The 18402-nt window shown below is 37.5% G+C and overlaps 2 protein-coding genes across 3 annotated transcripts in view; one reads left to right on the top strand and one right to left on the bottom strand.

The window, feature by feature from the left end:
* Window positions 1–3757, bottom strand: part of CCHCR1 (coiled-coil alpha-helical rod protein 1) — a 673784-nt gene extending 670027 nt beyond the window's left edge. The window contains exon 1 of one of the 2 annotated variants that reach the window (XM_044083293.1): window positions 3288–3757. In XM_044083293.1, coding sequence (XP_043939228.1) covers window positions 3288–3338 — 51 coding nt within the window. In that variant the 5' untranslated portion in view covers window positions 3339–3757. The remainder of the gene's footprint in view (window positions 1–3287) is intronic. The other variant, XM_044083292.1, reaches the window with a different exon arrangement.
* A 682-nt stretch (window positions 3758–4439) lies between these two features.
* The window catches only part of TCF19 (transcription factor 19), a 224737-nt gene continuing 210774 nt past the window's right edge, over window positions 4440–18402 (top strand). The window contains exon 1 of the mRNA XM_044083291.1: window positions 4440–6104. Within this exon, the coding sequence (XP_043939226.1) occupies window positions 5819–6104 (286 nt within the window). The 5' untranslated portion in view covers window positions 4440–5818. The remainder of the gene's footprint in view (window positions 6105–18402) is intronic.

Genomic DNA, 18402 nt, shown 5'->3' with positions numbered 1-18402 from the left:
CCCTGCCAGGTTCCTCTTTTTAAACAGAACTTATCCACATCACTCCTATGTTAAGATCAGAACAGCAACACAGTGAAGCCCACAGGAAATAGATTGGAGATTCTCAATGTATCATATGGAAGAAGATACCTTTGCCCCCTTGATACAGGGGTTATAAAATAGGGAGCGTGACAATCCACCACAGGTTACTCTGGAGGTATGGGACAATTTAAGAGAAGAGAGTCAGGACTGAGGTCCAAAGGAAGGTTTCTAGACTTAAGAGAAATAATAGGGAACGGAGAAGGAAGAAACAAGAGATTAGGAAAATTTAAATGACAATATGGGTCTTATAACCTGAGGAACAAGAGCAGATGAGAAAGAGGGAAGGAGAAACTACAAAGATATAGGATTTGGCACAGCAAATTGTTATACAGGAGCTCAGTGGTGCAGTTACACCGAAAGCAGTGAGGGCACTTGCCAGCACATTAAGGAAACAGAGAGTAGAGAGGATGATCGACAGAATATGGTCAGGAGGTAGGCATAACTGAATGTGTGATTTGAATGGAATTCAATAAGTTTTAATGATTACGAATATTTACATAAGGAAATAGAAAAAAATGAGAACAGGAAAGAGATACTAATTTTTTGGGTCTTTGGAACTCCCACAACTGACAGATGTCCATAGAGAAAAACTGATTGGAAAAAATTACAAAAGTTAGGAAAGTTGTATTAAAACAAAAGAGTGAGATGCGACTGGGACAGGATGTGATTCTCATAAGGGTTTGGAGAAAAGGAAGTTTGAAGCTGGTAAATATCCGGGTTTACCTTTCTAATCAGGTATTACAGGAAAAGAATATCTCAAAGTTTTGGCAGAAGGCTGTTCTAATGGTCCCACCTAATGAGGGGAAAGCCCCTTCAAGAGAAGGATCATGTCTCCATATATCCATATTGATTCAGGATTATAAAGTGTTTTTGTTTCTTCTAGCAAACAGGTTGGCCTCTACAGTGGCTAAAGTGATAGATGTGGATCAATGTATGTCTTTGAAGTGGAGAAGGACTTCAGATAATATATTACAGACCATGACAATACTACAAGATGCAGAACTTATAGGAGGAGGGATTGCATTTATATCTGCAGATGCAGAGAAGGCTTTCAACATAATCAATTGGACTTATTTTTTTTTTACTTTGGGGGGCCATGGGGTTCCCTCAGCAATTTACATCAGTAATTAAGGAAAAACACAGGGGTTCTGCTACTACACTGAAATTAATGGTAGAGAAGATGGAGGAAATGTATCTGACATGAGGGACTAAACAGGGATGCCTTGTATCACTGTTATTGCTTACATTATACTTGGAGCCCATGGCCTTAGCTGTAAGGAACTCAACTACAGGTGGATATCTATAGGGCAGTTTATAACTAATAATAGCTCTGTATGCGGATAACATAATACTATCTCTCTGGGACTACAAGAAAAATTTGGACAACTCATTTGAAATACTTCAATGGTTTAGGCATATACTGGGCTACTAAATAAATCAAAATAAAACAAGAGTGGTGGGTATATATCCTGAAATTAAAAAAGGATCGGACAGATAACTTCCCTGAATGGAGGGAGTAGGCGGCATTTAAGTACTTGAGGAATTATCAGTCTCATATTTATAAGACCTCAAGGCAGAGATGTTATACCGAAGTAATTCAAAAAATAAAGGGAAATTTGGGTTGGTGGAAACATCTGAATTTGAACCTGTCTAGGCAATTCCAATTCTGTATCATAGGTCAAAAAAAATAATTTCCCTAATTAACACAGATATTTCTTTAAGCTACATACAATGTAACAAACTTTAAGGCTAGATGGAAGAAACTTTTATTAGAATCAAACCTCTGGCTAGGGAGGGGAGACTTACTGCATGTACTGTGGGGGGTAGAGGTGCCAGACCACTGAACCCGCCACTAATCGATGTAGAAGGGAAAGAGATAAGTGAGGTGTTTCAGAAATATCCACTGGATAAGTGGCAGCAAGAGGTTCTTCCAACTGAAAACAGATTGGAGAATGACAGGGCTGGAGGAGAAATAGAACTTACCTGCAGCAAGATGGGAACTAAAATAAAGTTTTGGGAACAAATGTTTGAATTGGTAAAGAATTTACTTGGGAGGAGGTGGAAAGGAAATCCAGGCTTCCATCTCATGCAAGTTTACATTATCATGTGCTCAAGCATAGAGAAGAATGTAATCTGACTGGGAGAGTGGGACTGGAAAATTGGATGAGTCTGATACAATTGGCAGGGGAGTTTATTACTGGACCAAATACTCAGAATGAACTCCCTGCACTTATCACATTAACCTCCAATCGCAGCTCTTTCACATTTCAGCTAAATAACTCTTTGATGAAGCAAAATGCATCTGCCTGCGGATACATATAGCCTTTAAGATAGTAGACAAAATTGTTTCTTTGAGTTTGCCCCTATACAAATCCTAGGGTTTCCTGCATACTGACCCAGAGTACGTGGGGCGGGTTCAAACTTACTCCTGGGCTGCATTTAGCCCAGAGGATTAAGGCTATGAATTGTTAACAAGCTGCTTCCGGCAGTCCAGGGTATGATTCCACAGCCTCTATTTGCCTACTGTGTGACTCTGCAAATTACTCAAATAACTACACACCTGGGAAATTGACCATGATCCTCAGTGGCCTCTTGTACTACACACTTTGTAACAATCTATGAAATATGAACCATTTTTGGGGAAGAGAGAAACAAACTTGATCAAACAGCAATTTGATGAGTTTATATTCACTAAACCTGATAATAATATTCAACTCTCTCAATGTAATGTAGGTTCCTGTTAGTTTTTGTTTTTTTCTCGGCTGTTGTTGAAATGGAGCCTTGATGAGTGAGTTGACTTTGATAGCTAATAAATAAATATATATGTGTGTATGTAAAATCATATACAGTTCATAAACTTATTCAGCCAAGGAAAAAAAAACAATAAGAATAATGTAAGATATGCTTGACTGAATCACTACCAATTAGCATCGCTATATTAAGAGTTTAAATGGCTAAGGGATATGTCTTAACTTCAAAGTGGTGGTGTAGGACATCCATAACAATCCCATATAGCGAAGGCTGATGTGAATGACAAGCTAAGCCATAGCAGGCTACCTCTTTTACAATCACCCTTTTTGTCCACAGACAAAACCAGTTGTGCAGTATCTGAGGCAACCTTTAGTTAAACTATTACAATTGTTTCCAACAAGTTCATTAAAAATGAAATGATCACTTTTGCTCATAGATATATTGTAAAGCATTACCGGTTTGCCTGGGAACTGTAAATGCAGCAGGAGGGTGCAAACCACCACCATGAGAATATTGCCTTCCGTCCATGTCTGTGGGCACCGAACAATGTCTGTTGCTGTTAAACACGCTTCCGCATTATTTCAGTCCGACAAAACCTGTATAGCAGTCTTTATCACATAAAGATATCTTTCATATGTTAAACAAATACTACTTTTTAATTCAGCCAAACCAAAGGCCTTTATTTAACTTCTAAGACTATTTCATCTTTCTCACTCAGAACTTGAAAAGGCCAATCCACTAAAACAGTCTGCACTGAAAGCTTAGTTGACTACTCATCACCAATTTCAATAACATAACCAACAGGCGCCTTAGTAACCGGGAAAATCTGGTACTCTTCCATCAACATTCCCTCTACCTTACACATAACGCTTAAAAGGTTCCCATCCTAGTACTGACCTGTACGACACAGAAACCAGCCCTTCCAAAGTACGTAGTCTCATGTGGTGCCTATCAAAACATAAATTAAGAAAAGACGTAGTAGCTCTAGAATGGTAGTAACAGTTGGGTGTGGTAAAATAAAGAAATAAATAAAAAACGTAATTTTTCAGGGCAGTATTTTTTGGATGGAGTAGGGGTGACATATTTTCTGCAGTGGAGGTAAAGCTGCAGGTTCGATCCCGTGTAAAGAGCATTCAACTGTCACATTTAATCATGCCTCTCAACTATTCGGATTTTCACAAAATGTCCAGATTTTTGCCTCATATTTTTGTCTGTTACTCATAAAATTTGTGATTTTCGGACAACTCACCGAGGACTTAAATAAAGACATACATTTGAATTTAAGACTTCATTTCCTTCATACATGATACATACATATACATGCCAACACAAATACCAATGTTCTAACAACTTTCTAAATTTATAAGAGCGATATTTAGAATCTGTCCCCCACCCATTATTTTAGGCTTTGTCCAGATTTCTTGCGCTAAGAGGTTGAGAGATAGCTTATTAATGTGAACCGGCATAAGCACTGAAACGAAAAATATATAAAATGAGACTTTGATCACAATAGTAGAACTCACAAGAACTAAAACCTGACCGTAACTTATAAAATAACATTTTACAATAGGAGGAGGAGTTTCTTTATTCCCGCTCATTGACCCCGCCCCTCTACCGGCGCGCGCGCCAAGTTTCAAAGCCCTTCCCTACGAGTCCAGGAAGAAGTGGCTTCTGTATTCAAAGGGAGTTTGAATGGTTGTTGGGCCCTCGCTTTTGGGGCCAAATGTAAGGGCTTAAGGAGATATAATACCAGGCCCGCATTATCAACATATCCGGACAAAACTTTGTTCCGAAGAAGGTGGTATCTCTGCCTGTTAACTCAAAAGAAGAGCAATTGAAGGTTCAAGGGACAAAGTTTAGCTGATGTGGAGACAGACGAGAGATCCATTTCATCATTGAGTGCTTTTAGAATGTTTAGTTATGTTAGACTGGTAACAAGATTTTATGGTTAAAATTTGTTATGGGGGTGGGTGTCTTGCTTAAGTCTACATATTTCCTGTAGCTTTTATTTGTTCGCCGTGTGAAACGAAAGTGAGTTATAAACACCCCCACAAGAAGAATAATTAGATAGTTTAAAGTAATATATATTGTAAAAGACTGCAGCTTTGGACCACTGGGTAACACGTGCATTCAGAGAGTGGGATGTTTAGGCGAAGGGGTTTGTATGAATAATATTGCAGGCCTGGTAAAACCCGGGAGCCTTCTTATTCCAATGTGGTATGGTATTTTAGCCAGCTCTTCCAGAGAGTGAGGAGGACTGGTCAAAATGGCACGCTCTCTTGTAGTATGCCTTCTACTTTTACGGGCTAGGTTATGATTTATAGTAAATCTTTTCTCTGTTTAGTCGCATTTTTTTAATAATTGTGTACAAGCAGTTTTAGTTATAGAGATGTGTTATCCAGCGTCTGTGCGGTTTCTTGCATAAAAGTTTGTTAATCTCATCTGTAGATAGAACTGTCAGTGGCAGAAACAGTGTGATTCTCTGTCTATAAAAATATTCAAGACAGTAAAACGGCGTTTATTTGCATTTGAGTGATGGTGGCATTAGTCTTGGTACTTAATGTTTGAATGTAGGCTAACTAGTGAAGATGAGCGTAATCCGCAAGCTCATGATAAAACCTTTTGCAGACGTGGAAGACTTGTATACTACATGTACATGTTACACAGTCTGTAGAGAAAGTTTGGAATTCTTTTGAAGGGATAGCAGGTTTCCAGTACAGATAACCAAATCAAAAACAAACTTGAGAAGAAAGGGTTGACTTTGAGAGAAACAAACCCTTATTGGATACATTATGATTTTTTAAATTATACCAAGATTAACAATTTTATGCTGGTGTTGCAGGCATTTTATTGTCATTTGGTTTTTCAGCCTCCTGTTTAGTTGCAATGCAAGGTTAGTGAGGTAGTTGGTAAGATTTGCAGGTTTCCGTGAGAGAGTGTTTTTCTCCTGTTATCCTTGACAACTGATGTATATTGTGATAAGGTTATGATGCTTTCAGAGGTGCAGCCTTGTTTTCAGCTGTTGAGAATTTGGCCAAACCCAGAGCTTGGTTCATCCAGTCCTGCCTCCCAAGACTTGTACACGTTTCGTCCAGTGAGTGCAAACTGTGTGTTTCGATTGGGCCGTCGTGAGGATTTGTGTGATGTAACACTGTTGTCTGAAAAGTGCCCTGAGTTAATTTCCAGGATTCATGCAGAACTCCATGCTGAAAGAGATGAAGATTCTCCTACCACAGATTGGAATGTATCCATTGTTGACAGAAGCACTCATGGTAGGTGTGAGCTCCTTCAGTAAGGCTGTCTGCTTGGTCAGCACTTTAAGCCATTTCTCTTTTTGTGATTTTGAATTTGAAAATAAAATTGAAAATATGTTAGAATGTCTAGTCATTCTGTTGTTGCGCGTATATATTATCCAGAAAACATTTGTTTTCCTTTTTGTTGCATTGAAGTTATACCTTCACTCTAGTAACCATAATTAAGACATTGATGTGCAATGTCTAATACCAGAGTCCTATGACTAAGGTGAAACTGTATTTGAAATGTACATGTCTCTGTCCTTTTTTATGGGAATACTGCAATCTTTGTTTGGATGTATCATCACATTATTGTAGAATTCAGTAACTTTTTAGGACTGCTTTCAGTTGTAAGGAAGCATTGTCAAAATGTATCAACTAGTCAGTACACTGATTAGTCATGGGGGAAATAAGTCTTGTTTGTATTTGAGTCTTAACTATGTAGACGTGCTTGATTATGGGTGCCATTTTTCAGATGTGGTATGGATTGGAAAGCCACTGTTAACTGCATTAACAACACAGGAAAAATGTCTGCAACAGTATACAAGTATTGTTTATAGTGTATTTTTGTACAATGGTCTGGGAAAGTTGCATACACAATTGCCGTGCTGGTATTTATTTGGTCATTCAACAATTTAACATTATAACTGAAAACAGCAACATGGATTTGCACCACATTAATATTTTGGTAAGCCACACATCTCACAAGGAAAAGATGTACCACATGCTGAAAGTCTCTTTTTGTGGGGGAGGGATATGTTTGTTTGTTCTGTGGTGATATTCCTTTCAGAAAGATGACTATTGCTTACAGACACTTGCAGGGTAGGTGGTTCACTGCAGCATTCTCCTGTTTTGGTGTACTTGTATGGTCACGCAGGAGATGGACAGATTGTTTTACTTGGTGATGGTAGGGCTGCTTGAAAAGGCTGTCTGAAATCATTTGTTTTATTGGGGGGGGGTGGGCATGGACTTTCCCAATACTGCCACTTCATGTGCTAGAACTGCTTACAGAAGATATTAATAATTGCAGGTAGTAAATTGGAGCAATGAGTATACAGCATAATTTTGTAGATACTGCATATGGCTTTCAGCGTTATTTTGTGTTCCCATGTATCGCAAGTCTTGGTAAAAACTATACAGAAGTTGAGGTGTAGTATCCATTTTTGCAATTTCTTTAAATTGACCTATTAACTAACTAGGTACTAAGCTTAGTAAGTGAGCTGCAGTTGCTGCAAGTGTACATTTTCTGTTGTAGAGGGTTTGGAAAGTCCAAACACAGAAGCTAAATAAGCATACATTGTTTCCCATTCATCTCTTGATTCTAACATAGGTGTTGTCATCTTGTGTAAAGTTTGCATTCCTTAGCAAGGCTGCTGAAGTGTATTGAAATTTGAGTGGGCTGAATGCATCATAATTTGTCCTCCATTTGTGCTGCTATAATCACTAACTGCGGAAGGCTTTATAGGACATCCGGTTAGGATGTCATGGTTGAAGTCTGTTAAAATTCTACTGGTCCTGATTTGGAGATAAAAAAATGTGAACTATGAAGAAATTGAAGTGGTGTGTGTGTTGCTGTTTTTTTTTTTTTTTTTTCTCTCTCTCTCAGCTCAGTGCTGCTATCTCTCAAAGATGCTTTTATTTTTGTAGATCTTATTTGAACAGTTTCGTCTTTGTTCCCTGTGTCCATTGCTGTAACTGGTGTTTAGACAAACTTAAAAGAACTCTACCTGTAGGTTTGGACTGACATACCTGCAGGTAGAGCTGCCTTGATACCCAGAGATGCATGCAGTGGTTGCTTGCTGAATATTACAGAAGATGAGCCTAAGTTCTAGGCTGCCAGCTAGTGAACTTCAGCAGATTTCATGCAGCTCCAATGGTCTTGTTAAAGATTTCTGCTTTCTTTTATCTTGGTATTTTGTTTGGTTTAACTTGCCAGTCCACCTACCTGGTGGACTGTTTTCAGCCAAGAGCCAGGCTCTGAGATGAGGAGAATTTAGAGCAAACTGCATTGTTTAAGTTTGCATTCATACTGCTGTACTAACAAAGTAAATATAAGGGCATACTTACAGGATTTTTACAAATAGTTACAGTATTTATAATTCAAGCACTATTTATTTGACGTTTCCTCCTAGTTCAGTTTTCAGAAGCAGTCCTCTTGTATCTGTAGATCAGCACATGTACTTGTTTACTAGTTATTGTCTCTAGAGCAAGTGCATGTATTGTTAGAGCTTTACAGTGGGTATAACGATGATGCTGGTTCATCTCTTGGCCACTTAGCAGTGTTACTGTGTTAAGATAAGGAAAGGTGTAAATGAATCATTGGTTCCTATTGGAAGAGTGCTGTTTTTGAAGCATTAGGAATAATGCGTACTGCTGGTGTCATGTAGATTGAAGTCCTGATGTTTGTGTGACCTGGTCCTGAACTTGGGAATGGGTGGTCTTCAGTCCTGCTCCATTTTCCCATGGACATTTCTCATTATCTGTTGTATCTAGTAAATTTGATATATATGTTAATAATGCCTTGTGGTAAATGGATTCCTATGAGCTCATTGTAATTATCCATATAACCTCTCTTCCAACTCCACACTATCCCTCTAATTGTCCTCCTGGATTAGTTGCTACTCCACCATTTAATTTTGATATCTGAAACCCACTGGTTGTACTACAGGGAAAATGCAGTGGTTACATTTGGTCCAGCAATTATCCTTTGCATCAAAATTTCATAACCTACTTCAAGGCTGCTTAACTTTGTAATCGGTTAAATTAAGTAAGGAGATGTCCAACTTCAGTTAATGATGCAACATTCTTGGTTCATGGCATCAGCAAGCAGATTTTTAAGATCGTTAATGTGATGATCCTAACTCCTTTGGTGATCACAACCTATTGAAACTCCACATCTTCACCCATAAGCTTGCATATATGCACCAACCTCACAGTTGCACAACACTAGGGAAAGGTGGGACTCTCCAAAATGGCACATGTCATCTTAAATAATCACTGTTCTCATTAGAACATGAATGAGCAAGTGATTTCCAAACTACCACCATTTTAAGGAGACTAGGAACAGCCTGAAAAAAATGGTTAAGTACACTTGGACAGTGCAGTTGCCTGGGTATTCATTGAAAATATAGGTCGTAATGTAATCATAACTTGTAAATATAACTATTGGGTTATTTGCATCCCCAACAGCAGGACCCCTTTAAAAAAGTATGCCGTATGTCTGCTTTGTTGCAGACCTTTTTCTACTGTGTAATTACAGCAAAAATAAATGGTAGCTATAAAACCTATGCACATGATCAGAAATAGGCGATTAAATCCCTAAATTCTTTAATGCAAGTATGTTCAAAGATGCATAGTCTAGGTCAAAGCTGTATAAAGTACTTTAACAGCAATAATATTCATTTTTTATGTCTGGAAAAGTATACCTCAACCTTCTTGCATGCAATTTGAAACAACTGTTTTATCCTCTCAAGGAGGGCTCAATTACAATTTCTGTTTTATAGGAACTATTGTTTTCAGTAAGGGATCTAAAACAGAGCCTATTAGTATCTACATGGAGTAGGTTTTTAAGAAATGGTTAGAATTCAGTCGTGTTAGATGGTTGGCATAAAATATGAATTGGACAGTAGATGTGACTTTATAAACTCTGTTACGGTGGAAGAAAGTCTTGATATTGTGAGCTTAGGTGGGGGGGCCAGATTTTCTAATAGAAAAATAAATACTTTAGTTTGGATTTGGTATTAAATGATTACTTGGGGAACAGTGTTAACAGATGGAAGGATGGGGTTTAGGGGCCAATATGGTGACATCTTTTTCAGGTGTTGTCATGGCCCAGTGGGAAACCTTTGTACGTAAGAGGTTGCAAGTTTAAAACAGATTGGAAGGAAGTGATGCTTTCATGCATTTTACGGAATATTTTAATTCCGGTTCTAAGATTACATATATTTGGACCACATAAAGTAATAAGGTTTGGATGTACATTTATCTATCAAACCAAACAATTCATTCAAAAATACACTGTAAATCACAGTTGTTAATGCATATTTGCATAGAACAAATGCTCATCCAGTGTCTTTGAAAAACAAATGTATATAGTAGTGTGTGTGTAATAGTGACCAGGAGATTTTGGAAACAAAGCTAGGTTGTTGAAGTTGAGGATAACTTTTCAATGTTTAAATGTGTTTTGTACAACATGTCAATGTAACAGTAAAAATATTTTTGAATGCTTTAAATAGATGTTTTCATCCTAGAGGCAAATACATTTTCAGAATTTCATGTGTAATGCATGTTGCGATGTGTTTCTCCTATGAGGTTTTTCATAAGAAAAACCTGCAGAAATTGGGTGCAAGAATGTATGAACACTTTGCGTTAAGTAACCATGCCATGAAATGGTCAATTTAAAGAAACTTGTATTGGAAATTTTAGAGAGCGATCTGAGAATGTACAGGGTAGGTATTTGAATAAAATTATGCTCTTATGTAAATTGGCCTTTCTGGTTCATGAATATGTAGTTTTTACTTTTATCATTGGAGCCAAATTAAAAAAAAAAAGTGTGTATACTATATGTTGAGCAGCTGTCCAATTTTTTTTTACCTGCATCAGCTGGTGGTAGCTTCTGATGATTATCATAAGTGGGCAAACTGTGTAGTCTAATACCTCAAGGTACTGAATTGAAGGGAGTCTCTAAACAATCACATTGCCTTTTCCTGAAATAATGTTTAATTGAATTTCACTACCTATTCTTAGAGGGCTCCTGTTATATAGTTTCATGCTGAAATGAGATTGTCACAGTACTGAAACTGAACGTGAAAAATGCTTGCTTTTTTGAAAGGGATAAGCCCCTCTGAGGGCACACTGGCACCCTTCTGCTAATTATATATACCAGCATATCTTATGTCTTTGTAAAAGGAAAATTAAGTGGGAGTTTTATATATTTTTCCATCTGAAAACTAAGCTCAAAAGCCTTGCTTTTCTTCAGATCTTGGGTTACACTTTATATGAGGTGTGATGCTGCTAATCTGATGAGATGCATTTAAATGCCCCTTGTTTGTTAATGACTCTGTAGGTGGAATAAGTGATCTAACCTAATTTCCTTTTTGATGAGACAAATACAACAAGAAAGGCAAACAAGTTTAGTCTTAAAGCAAATGGAATAATTATTAAAATATGCTTTTTCTGTATATGATGTGTGTAGTGTTGAATTGTAGGAAGGAAAATCACTTTGTAAAGAGAAAAATGTGGAGTTCTTTAAACAAGTACTAAATTGTGCAGTTTACTTGCGTAGCTTATTTACTTCCCACAGTTCCAAACATCATAGTTTTTTAATTGAACTGCTTGCTATTGTACCTTATTGTTAATTACATTGTACTTTTGTACATTTCACTTGGCGCACACTGTTCAGATCTTATGATTGGCTTGCACCTGTAGACTGCTCCTCTGATAGATATATTGATTGGTAATGAGAGAGAAAAAAGCCTATTAATATTGCAAATGCATGGTAGAAAAGTGTTTTGTAAATGTCACTCTGAGCAGTATTCAGACCTATCACTTGCATGGACCTGTAGACAACTCGTCTCCTGCTGACAGCACTTAATAATGGGGAAAAAATAGCCAGTGACTTTGCAAACCTAAGAAAGAACTACTTTCAGTACCTACCTTTTATGCAAATAGGCTTTATCTGTGCCCTTTACAAAACTGCTTCGCAGTATTGAACAAAACTGTTTTATATATTCACTTACTCCTTCAGCTTTATAAACATTTAATGATGTAAAGGTGCGAGAGATGCTTTACAGTTCACCCAAAGCATTTAATGATGTAAAGGTGAGAGAGATCCTTTACAGTTCGCCCAAAGCATTTAATGATGTAAAGGTGAGAGAGATGCTTTACAGTTCACCCAAAGCATTTAATGATGTAAAGGTGAGAGAGATGCTTTACAGTTCACCCAAAGCATTTAATGATGTAAAGGTGAGAGAGATGCTTTACAGTTCACCCAAAGCATTTAATGATGTAAAGGTGAGAGAGATGCTTTACAGTTCGCCCAAAGCATTTAATGATGTAAAGGTGAGAGAGATGCTTTACAGTTCGCCCAAAGCATTTAATGATGTAAAGGTGAGAGAGATGCTTTACAGTTCGCCCAAAGCATTTAATGATGTAAAGGTGAGACAGATGCTTTACAGTTCGCCCAAAGCATTTAATGATGTAAAGGTGAGAGAGATGCTTTACAGTTCACCCAAAGCATTTCATGATGTAAAGGTGAGAGAGATGCTTTACAGTTCACCCACCAGTTTAAATGGTCAACAAAATTCCAGTCTTCATCTGCTTCTTGGAAAGCCACATTTCACACTGTAACGCAATTGATGCTTTGTAGTCTCCAGTTTATTCGTTAAGTTCAGAGTTTCTAGCTTTCTTCCTGATCTCCATCTGCTAAAACCAGTCAGTGGTTCAAGTCCAAGGTACTCCTGAATTTTTTATCTGCACTGTGCTTTTTCTGTCACTCAAACATGTATTCCTAATTTTCCTTTGGAAGACTTGAAAATATTTTGCTGGCAAAGTCTGTGTAGGCTTTCTTATTGTCAGAAAAATGAGCAAGTCCTCTTTGCTGGCTCAATACTGTTGCCTAATTTTTTTCCTTAGTGTGTTCTGAAACTGTCACTTCCACTTCAGAAAGGAACTAGTCAAATGTTGAAAGCACTGGTGAGCTGGGTTACTTCGAAACCTGAGAGGCTTTTTCCATTACATCCCCTACCTTACTGGAAAATGTAAATACATTAATATGTGCTGTATCCCACACTGGGCAGCACAGTTGTGCAGTTAGCTACATTGCTGCTTCACAGCAAGAGCTGTGCTCTGCTTTGGTTCTTGTGTCCTCTGTGTGAAGTCTCCATGTTCTCGTGGTTCTTCAGAATACTGAGTTTCCTCCTCCATTCCAAAGACACATGCTAGGTGAACTAATGACTCCAAATTACCAACTGGTGTGCATCTTTGTATATGGAAAAAAAGGACTGTAAATCTACTATTGTTCCTACTTGCTTGGCAAACTGTGGCTGGAGTTAGCTGTTCATTGGTTTCACTGTAGAAGTAATTTTGACAACACAGCCCACAGCTGGCACATCTCAACACTAGCTAGCTATTGTTTGCTGGTCAGTCTGGACAAAGTTCTGTAGTATTTCGTACAATCCTTCGGTTCTGTAATGCATCCTAGTGATGATTTCATAATTTCTCTCACTTGTCATATGTTGAAGAATTAACAGCTGGATACAAAATCTGCAGATCATGGAACTTGTGTGAATGGATTTGTACCCAAATTTTCAAGGTATGCAACACGTTTGTGCCTCCCAGATAAACAGGAGAGCGATTTATTATCTTCCTTAGTTTATAGTAGTCTTCCACTCTCATGACCAAGACCATTTTTTGATGGTAAGAGTAGTGATTTCCCTACAAATAAGTCAGTCCCCCCCCAAAGGATTAAAGCCATAAGCCGTTAACAAAACTCTTCCTATAGTCCAGGGTTTAATTCTGTCTGTCCCCACTTGTCTACTGTGTGACTGTGAGCAAGTCACTTAATTGGCAGTGATCAGAGGCATAGTCTGAAAAACGTTCATGTGGATCAGTGTTTCTCCCTTGGTTAATACACGGAAATAAATCAAAACTGCTGTAGTGATGTATGCAGATGACCTGGTAATCTGGACTTGTGATGACAAATCTGATAATTTAATATCATTGACCATTACTTGTCAAAACCAGACCCCAGAGCCTTTGGCAGTCACTTTGCTAATATGGGATCAATGCCATCTGAAACGGCAGAAAGACAAAGCACTGCCACTGAGTAGTTGACTCACCCAAGTGGTCTCTCTCTGTCGGAGAGACTGCTCAAGTCTAAAATTTAGGCAAGATGCACACCTTCTCTACTCCTTGCCCATAGACTGTCCTATTTAAAGTGAATGTATTGCTGAACACCTGTAGTTTCACATTTATTAACTGCTGAAGCCAGGTCTCTGCTTGTTAAAGGAGTTTGAGTATGGATTGCCTGTAATCTCCTAAGGTTCTACTAAAAATTGTCAGAATGCAGCAGATGGCATTTGCCATTTAATGTTTAATGCACTAAGATTTTTTCAGTTAAGAATTTTAAATCCTTTTTATCAGATTAAAAGTTTGCAGTTCCTGCTTTTTGGAAAAAGTACTATATTTGAAACCTTGTGCCACATTTGGTCATTTACTGTTCTGTATAGAGCTGCCCAGTGTAATGTATATGCATTGTTAACTGGGCTTTCGTTGGCCTCTCTGAGTTCCCAGATGCACTTCTTGCAGTCTAATATCCTGTATGTTTTGTTCGAACATGAAAACTGATGAAGATGACTACTTTATCTAGCGAGTAATTTGTGTATTTTCAAAAGCCAGTGTTTGTGGAGTCCTTGAGTAGTAATCATTTTAAGAAATGCAGCTGCAGTCATGTGGAAACGTCTCTGAATATTTGACAGTGAACTTTGAATCCTGGATCCAGAAAGTTTCGATCAGAAATCTGAAAAGGTACATTTCATTTCTGAATGTCACTGGAAAGATTAAAAGGTTTATAGTATGGTTCAAGTTTCAAACGGAAAGATCTTTGCTGTGATGAGTTTAGAAATACACAAACTGTGAGCAAAAAAACAAATCTGCTATTTTTGATGGCACAGATTCACACCGGATTAGGAATTGAACCAAAATCCATGATTGTTATCTCTCAAGTTTTGAGGTGTGTAAAATTGCCTGTGAGACTCGTTAAATCGAGTAAGAATTGAGAGTTCCTAAGTATGAAAAATTCATCTTTTTGCAGTCACAGTAAACGTGGTAAAAAGAAATGCTTTGCAATTTTAGCAATGTGTATAAGCATTGTAGAAAGATGTTGCCCGCTCTCAAGACTCTTGGTTTGAGTGCAAAGTGAATGGTTTATAAGAATATCACAAAAGAGATGGCACCAGAAAATCTCTCATTTGGAGAAGAAAAGATTGAAGAACAGTGTGGTAATTGGATATTGGCATATATTGTATTGTGCTCACTTCTTTGAAGAGCTGAGTAGAATGACACTTTTGTGTACATCACTTGCTTATTCATTTGGATACAATAGGAGTAAAAACTACACTATTTAAATTCCAGATAGATGACTTGTAAGGAACTTGGTATCCGGTCAGTGTTGGGTATATGATTTGTCAGAAACTTAACACTATGACAATAATTCACAATGTGGGTGCATAATGTAACTTGATAAATATAGGCAGACTGATCTGCTTTAGACTGCAGGAATGTATTTACTAGATTGGGCAGTTTGCCAGAAGCACATTATATTCATATTGAATCTTGTATTGCTGCCTGAGTGTGCACTTTTCTAAAACACATTGCCTCAAGTGATGATTTAATCAACATACATTAACTGAAAACAAACCATTTTTTATTCATGTACCAGCACACATTCTTTTTCAACTCATCAGTCCAGCAATACATAAATTGCTGAATTTATGCCTTCCCTTAAACCTCACTCTTCCTCAGTCGCAATGTAATTCGCTCCTTCCTTTTTCTAAAGAGTCCTCTTATCTCAGTTTTATACTATTCAGTACTTCAAATAAAGTTGGTTAGGACTTTGATTTCCAATTTCTAGTAGTTGATTTTTTTATCAGCCAGCAGAATTGTACTAAATCCTTGCTATGTCTAGGCAATTTAGATCCTGTGTCCCAGTTCAAATAATTTCCTTGGTTGCAGCCATTTTGACAGAGTACTCTGTAGGGAATTTTTAAAATCTTCAGACTTTACCTTCCCAAAAATATATGTTCTTAGTTAACAATTTATCACATTTCCAACATTTGTTCTATCCAAAGAATTTTTGTCTGGTAGTCTGCTTGGGGGTATAAAAATACCTATGCAAACATTTCAAAATAGAAATCTTAAATCTTGTAGACTTTGCATATTTGAGAGCCATACATATGTCTTCCCGTTGTTTCCTTGTGCTTATTCAATATTTTCCCTATTTTTTCTAACATCCTCTGATTCCTGTAGTTATCATGCAATATTTTTTATGCCCTACTAATTATCCCTTTTTAACAGCAGCTTCTGTTCTAGATTTAAAGCTTCTGTTCTAGATTTAACTAATAACTCTACCAGAGCAGGTCTTTCATTTAGGATCCCCCTATCCTTTTCCCATTACTTATACTGTACCAATCTCTGATAGGGAAGGCGGTCTCTAGCCTGCAATCTAAATGTCTTCTTGGCCTCTTCCCATTCTATTACCTTTCTCCCTCTAGTTGTTTGCTCTCAGTCCCTTGTTCCTTTGGCATTTTTTTCCAGTAAATCCCAGCCTTCTTTTGCCTATACTCTGTACCCCTAATTGCAATCATCATACTGGCAGAATCTCCTTTCTCCCTTTTCATGTTGGCTTAGTTTTTATATTAATAAAGTAGCAGAAAGTATTATTCTATGCAACTGTTTATTCTCCAAGGATCTGCATCCAAAATCTCCCCCTGCTTTTTGTCGTCATCCCTTTCTACTTTGAATTATAGCTTTTCAGCTTTTGTTGTGTATGAGCCTTAAGTGTGTAGTTCTGAAATATCCCTTTAAATCAGGTAATCCTAAACCACTTGGAATGATGGTTATCCCACTTGACCCTTGCCCTCTTTCCTACAAGATGAAATCATTCATCTCTTAATTGTCCAACTTCTCTGGTTGATAAAATATATAAAACAAGATATATACAGCTTTTCATCTGACAGAACAGCAAAGCAGGACTTCATCAGAACAAGTGGCATTGAAAACATGAACCTTGTAAAACCTATTGCCCTCACCATATGACAATTTTATTTAACCATTTAAGTTCAAAGCAAACTTTTTAAAGGCACGGTAACAGTTTTAAACTGTGGTACCTTAAAACTCATTAAGGACTTTTAGTACAAGGACTTTATAATATGTGCAATATATAATATAACTGAGTATTTATGATAAATATTTATAAAAATGCACCACAATTGGGGACTAGTTTATTAAATTGTTAAATGTAGCGGGATATGTCAGTTTAGCTGCCCATTGTTTGAGAACTGGTAATAGAGACACGTTTGTTCAGACCAGGTAAATGAAAGACATCCTGTTTCAGTTGCCATAGTAATTCTTTATAAACATATGTTTCGCATAAATACTTATTTTATACTCCTAAATACTTCACATTTATGGGGGCGCAATAAAATGGGTATTAAACCAATTTTATGTATAGGTACAGAGCTTATATCTGCAGCTTTCGTTTTTTGTCTTCATTAATTTGTATTCTACAACTCTTGATGTCCTTTTCTGATTTTTATCTGGTACAAAATGTTTGTCTCTCTCTGCTTTTCCCGGTTAGGGGTCGCCAAATCGGAACTCCGGTCTGCTAATGATTGGCAGTAGATTTTCACGTACTGGCTTGCCAGGCCTAACGCACAACCTTCAATGAAGGAACGCCCATTCACGCATGTCGCTACACAGAAGACGCTCTGAGAATCGAACGGCTGTGAGGCGACAACGCTACTACAGCAATCTTGATTTCTTTGCCAAGAAGAAAGATGGCAACAAATGGCCCTAAATGTAATGCAGATAACAAAGGGTAAAGAGGACATCCCTGCCTGTTTTCTTCAGTTCAAACGCATCTTATTGGATAGAAACTCTCACTTGATTTTTGCCTCTGATCCTTCATATATAATTCTAATCTCTCTTGTATCAGAATGCAAATTCTTCCATTTCTCTGCTCGTAAAATCCCAACTTCTGTCCAATGCTTTTTCTACAAGACTTGCCAGCAACAGCATTTTTTCTTGCGTTCTTCTTTGTTCTGTCATTGTTGTCAATGTCAAATTTTTGCATCTCCCCTCCAAAACCACATTGATCTGTGTATGTCGAGTTTTGGCAACACCTTTCTAATTCTTTTTTTAGCAATTAGACTCTATAATCATGGTTTAAAATTGAAATGGAACTATATGAAGCTGGGTCCGTTAGATCTTTACAGTCTCTTAAGTATTGCAACTGCCACAGATTTCTTTCATAAGGTTGATGCTCCCCCCTCTTTTTAAACGATGGTTGTACAAAACCTTCCAGATCTTTATTACTTTCCCTATTGACCTCCACAGGAATATCATCTATTCTTGGAAATGTGTGCAGATGACTTGTATCCCACCATTTTATCTCCTCACCTCCTATCTTAACTGTTAGTAATTGAGCCTCCACTGTTGCTAATCTTGGCATACTTGAGCCTTCCATAAGTATTTCCATTTGTTTTTTTATTGATTTCTG

Source organism: Protopterus annectens, chromosome 9.part0 (assembly GCF_019279795.1).
Source record: "Protopterus annectens isolate FY-2018-M chromosome 9.part0, PAN1.0, whole genome shotgun sequence".
Lineage (NCBI taxonomy): Eukaryota > Metazoa > Chordata > Ceratodontiformes > Protopteridae > Protopterus > Protopterus annectens.
Note: the sequence above shows the minus strand (reverse complement) of the source record. Positions and strands in the feature narration are given on the sequence as shown.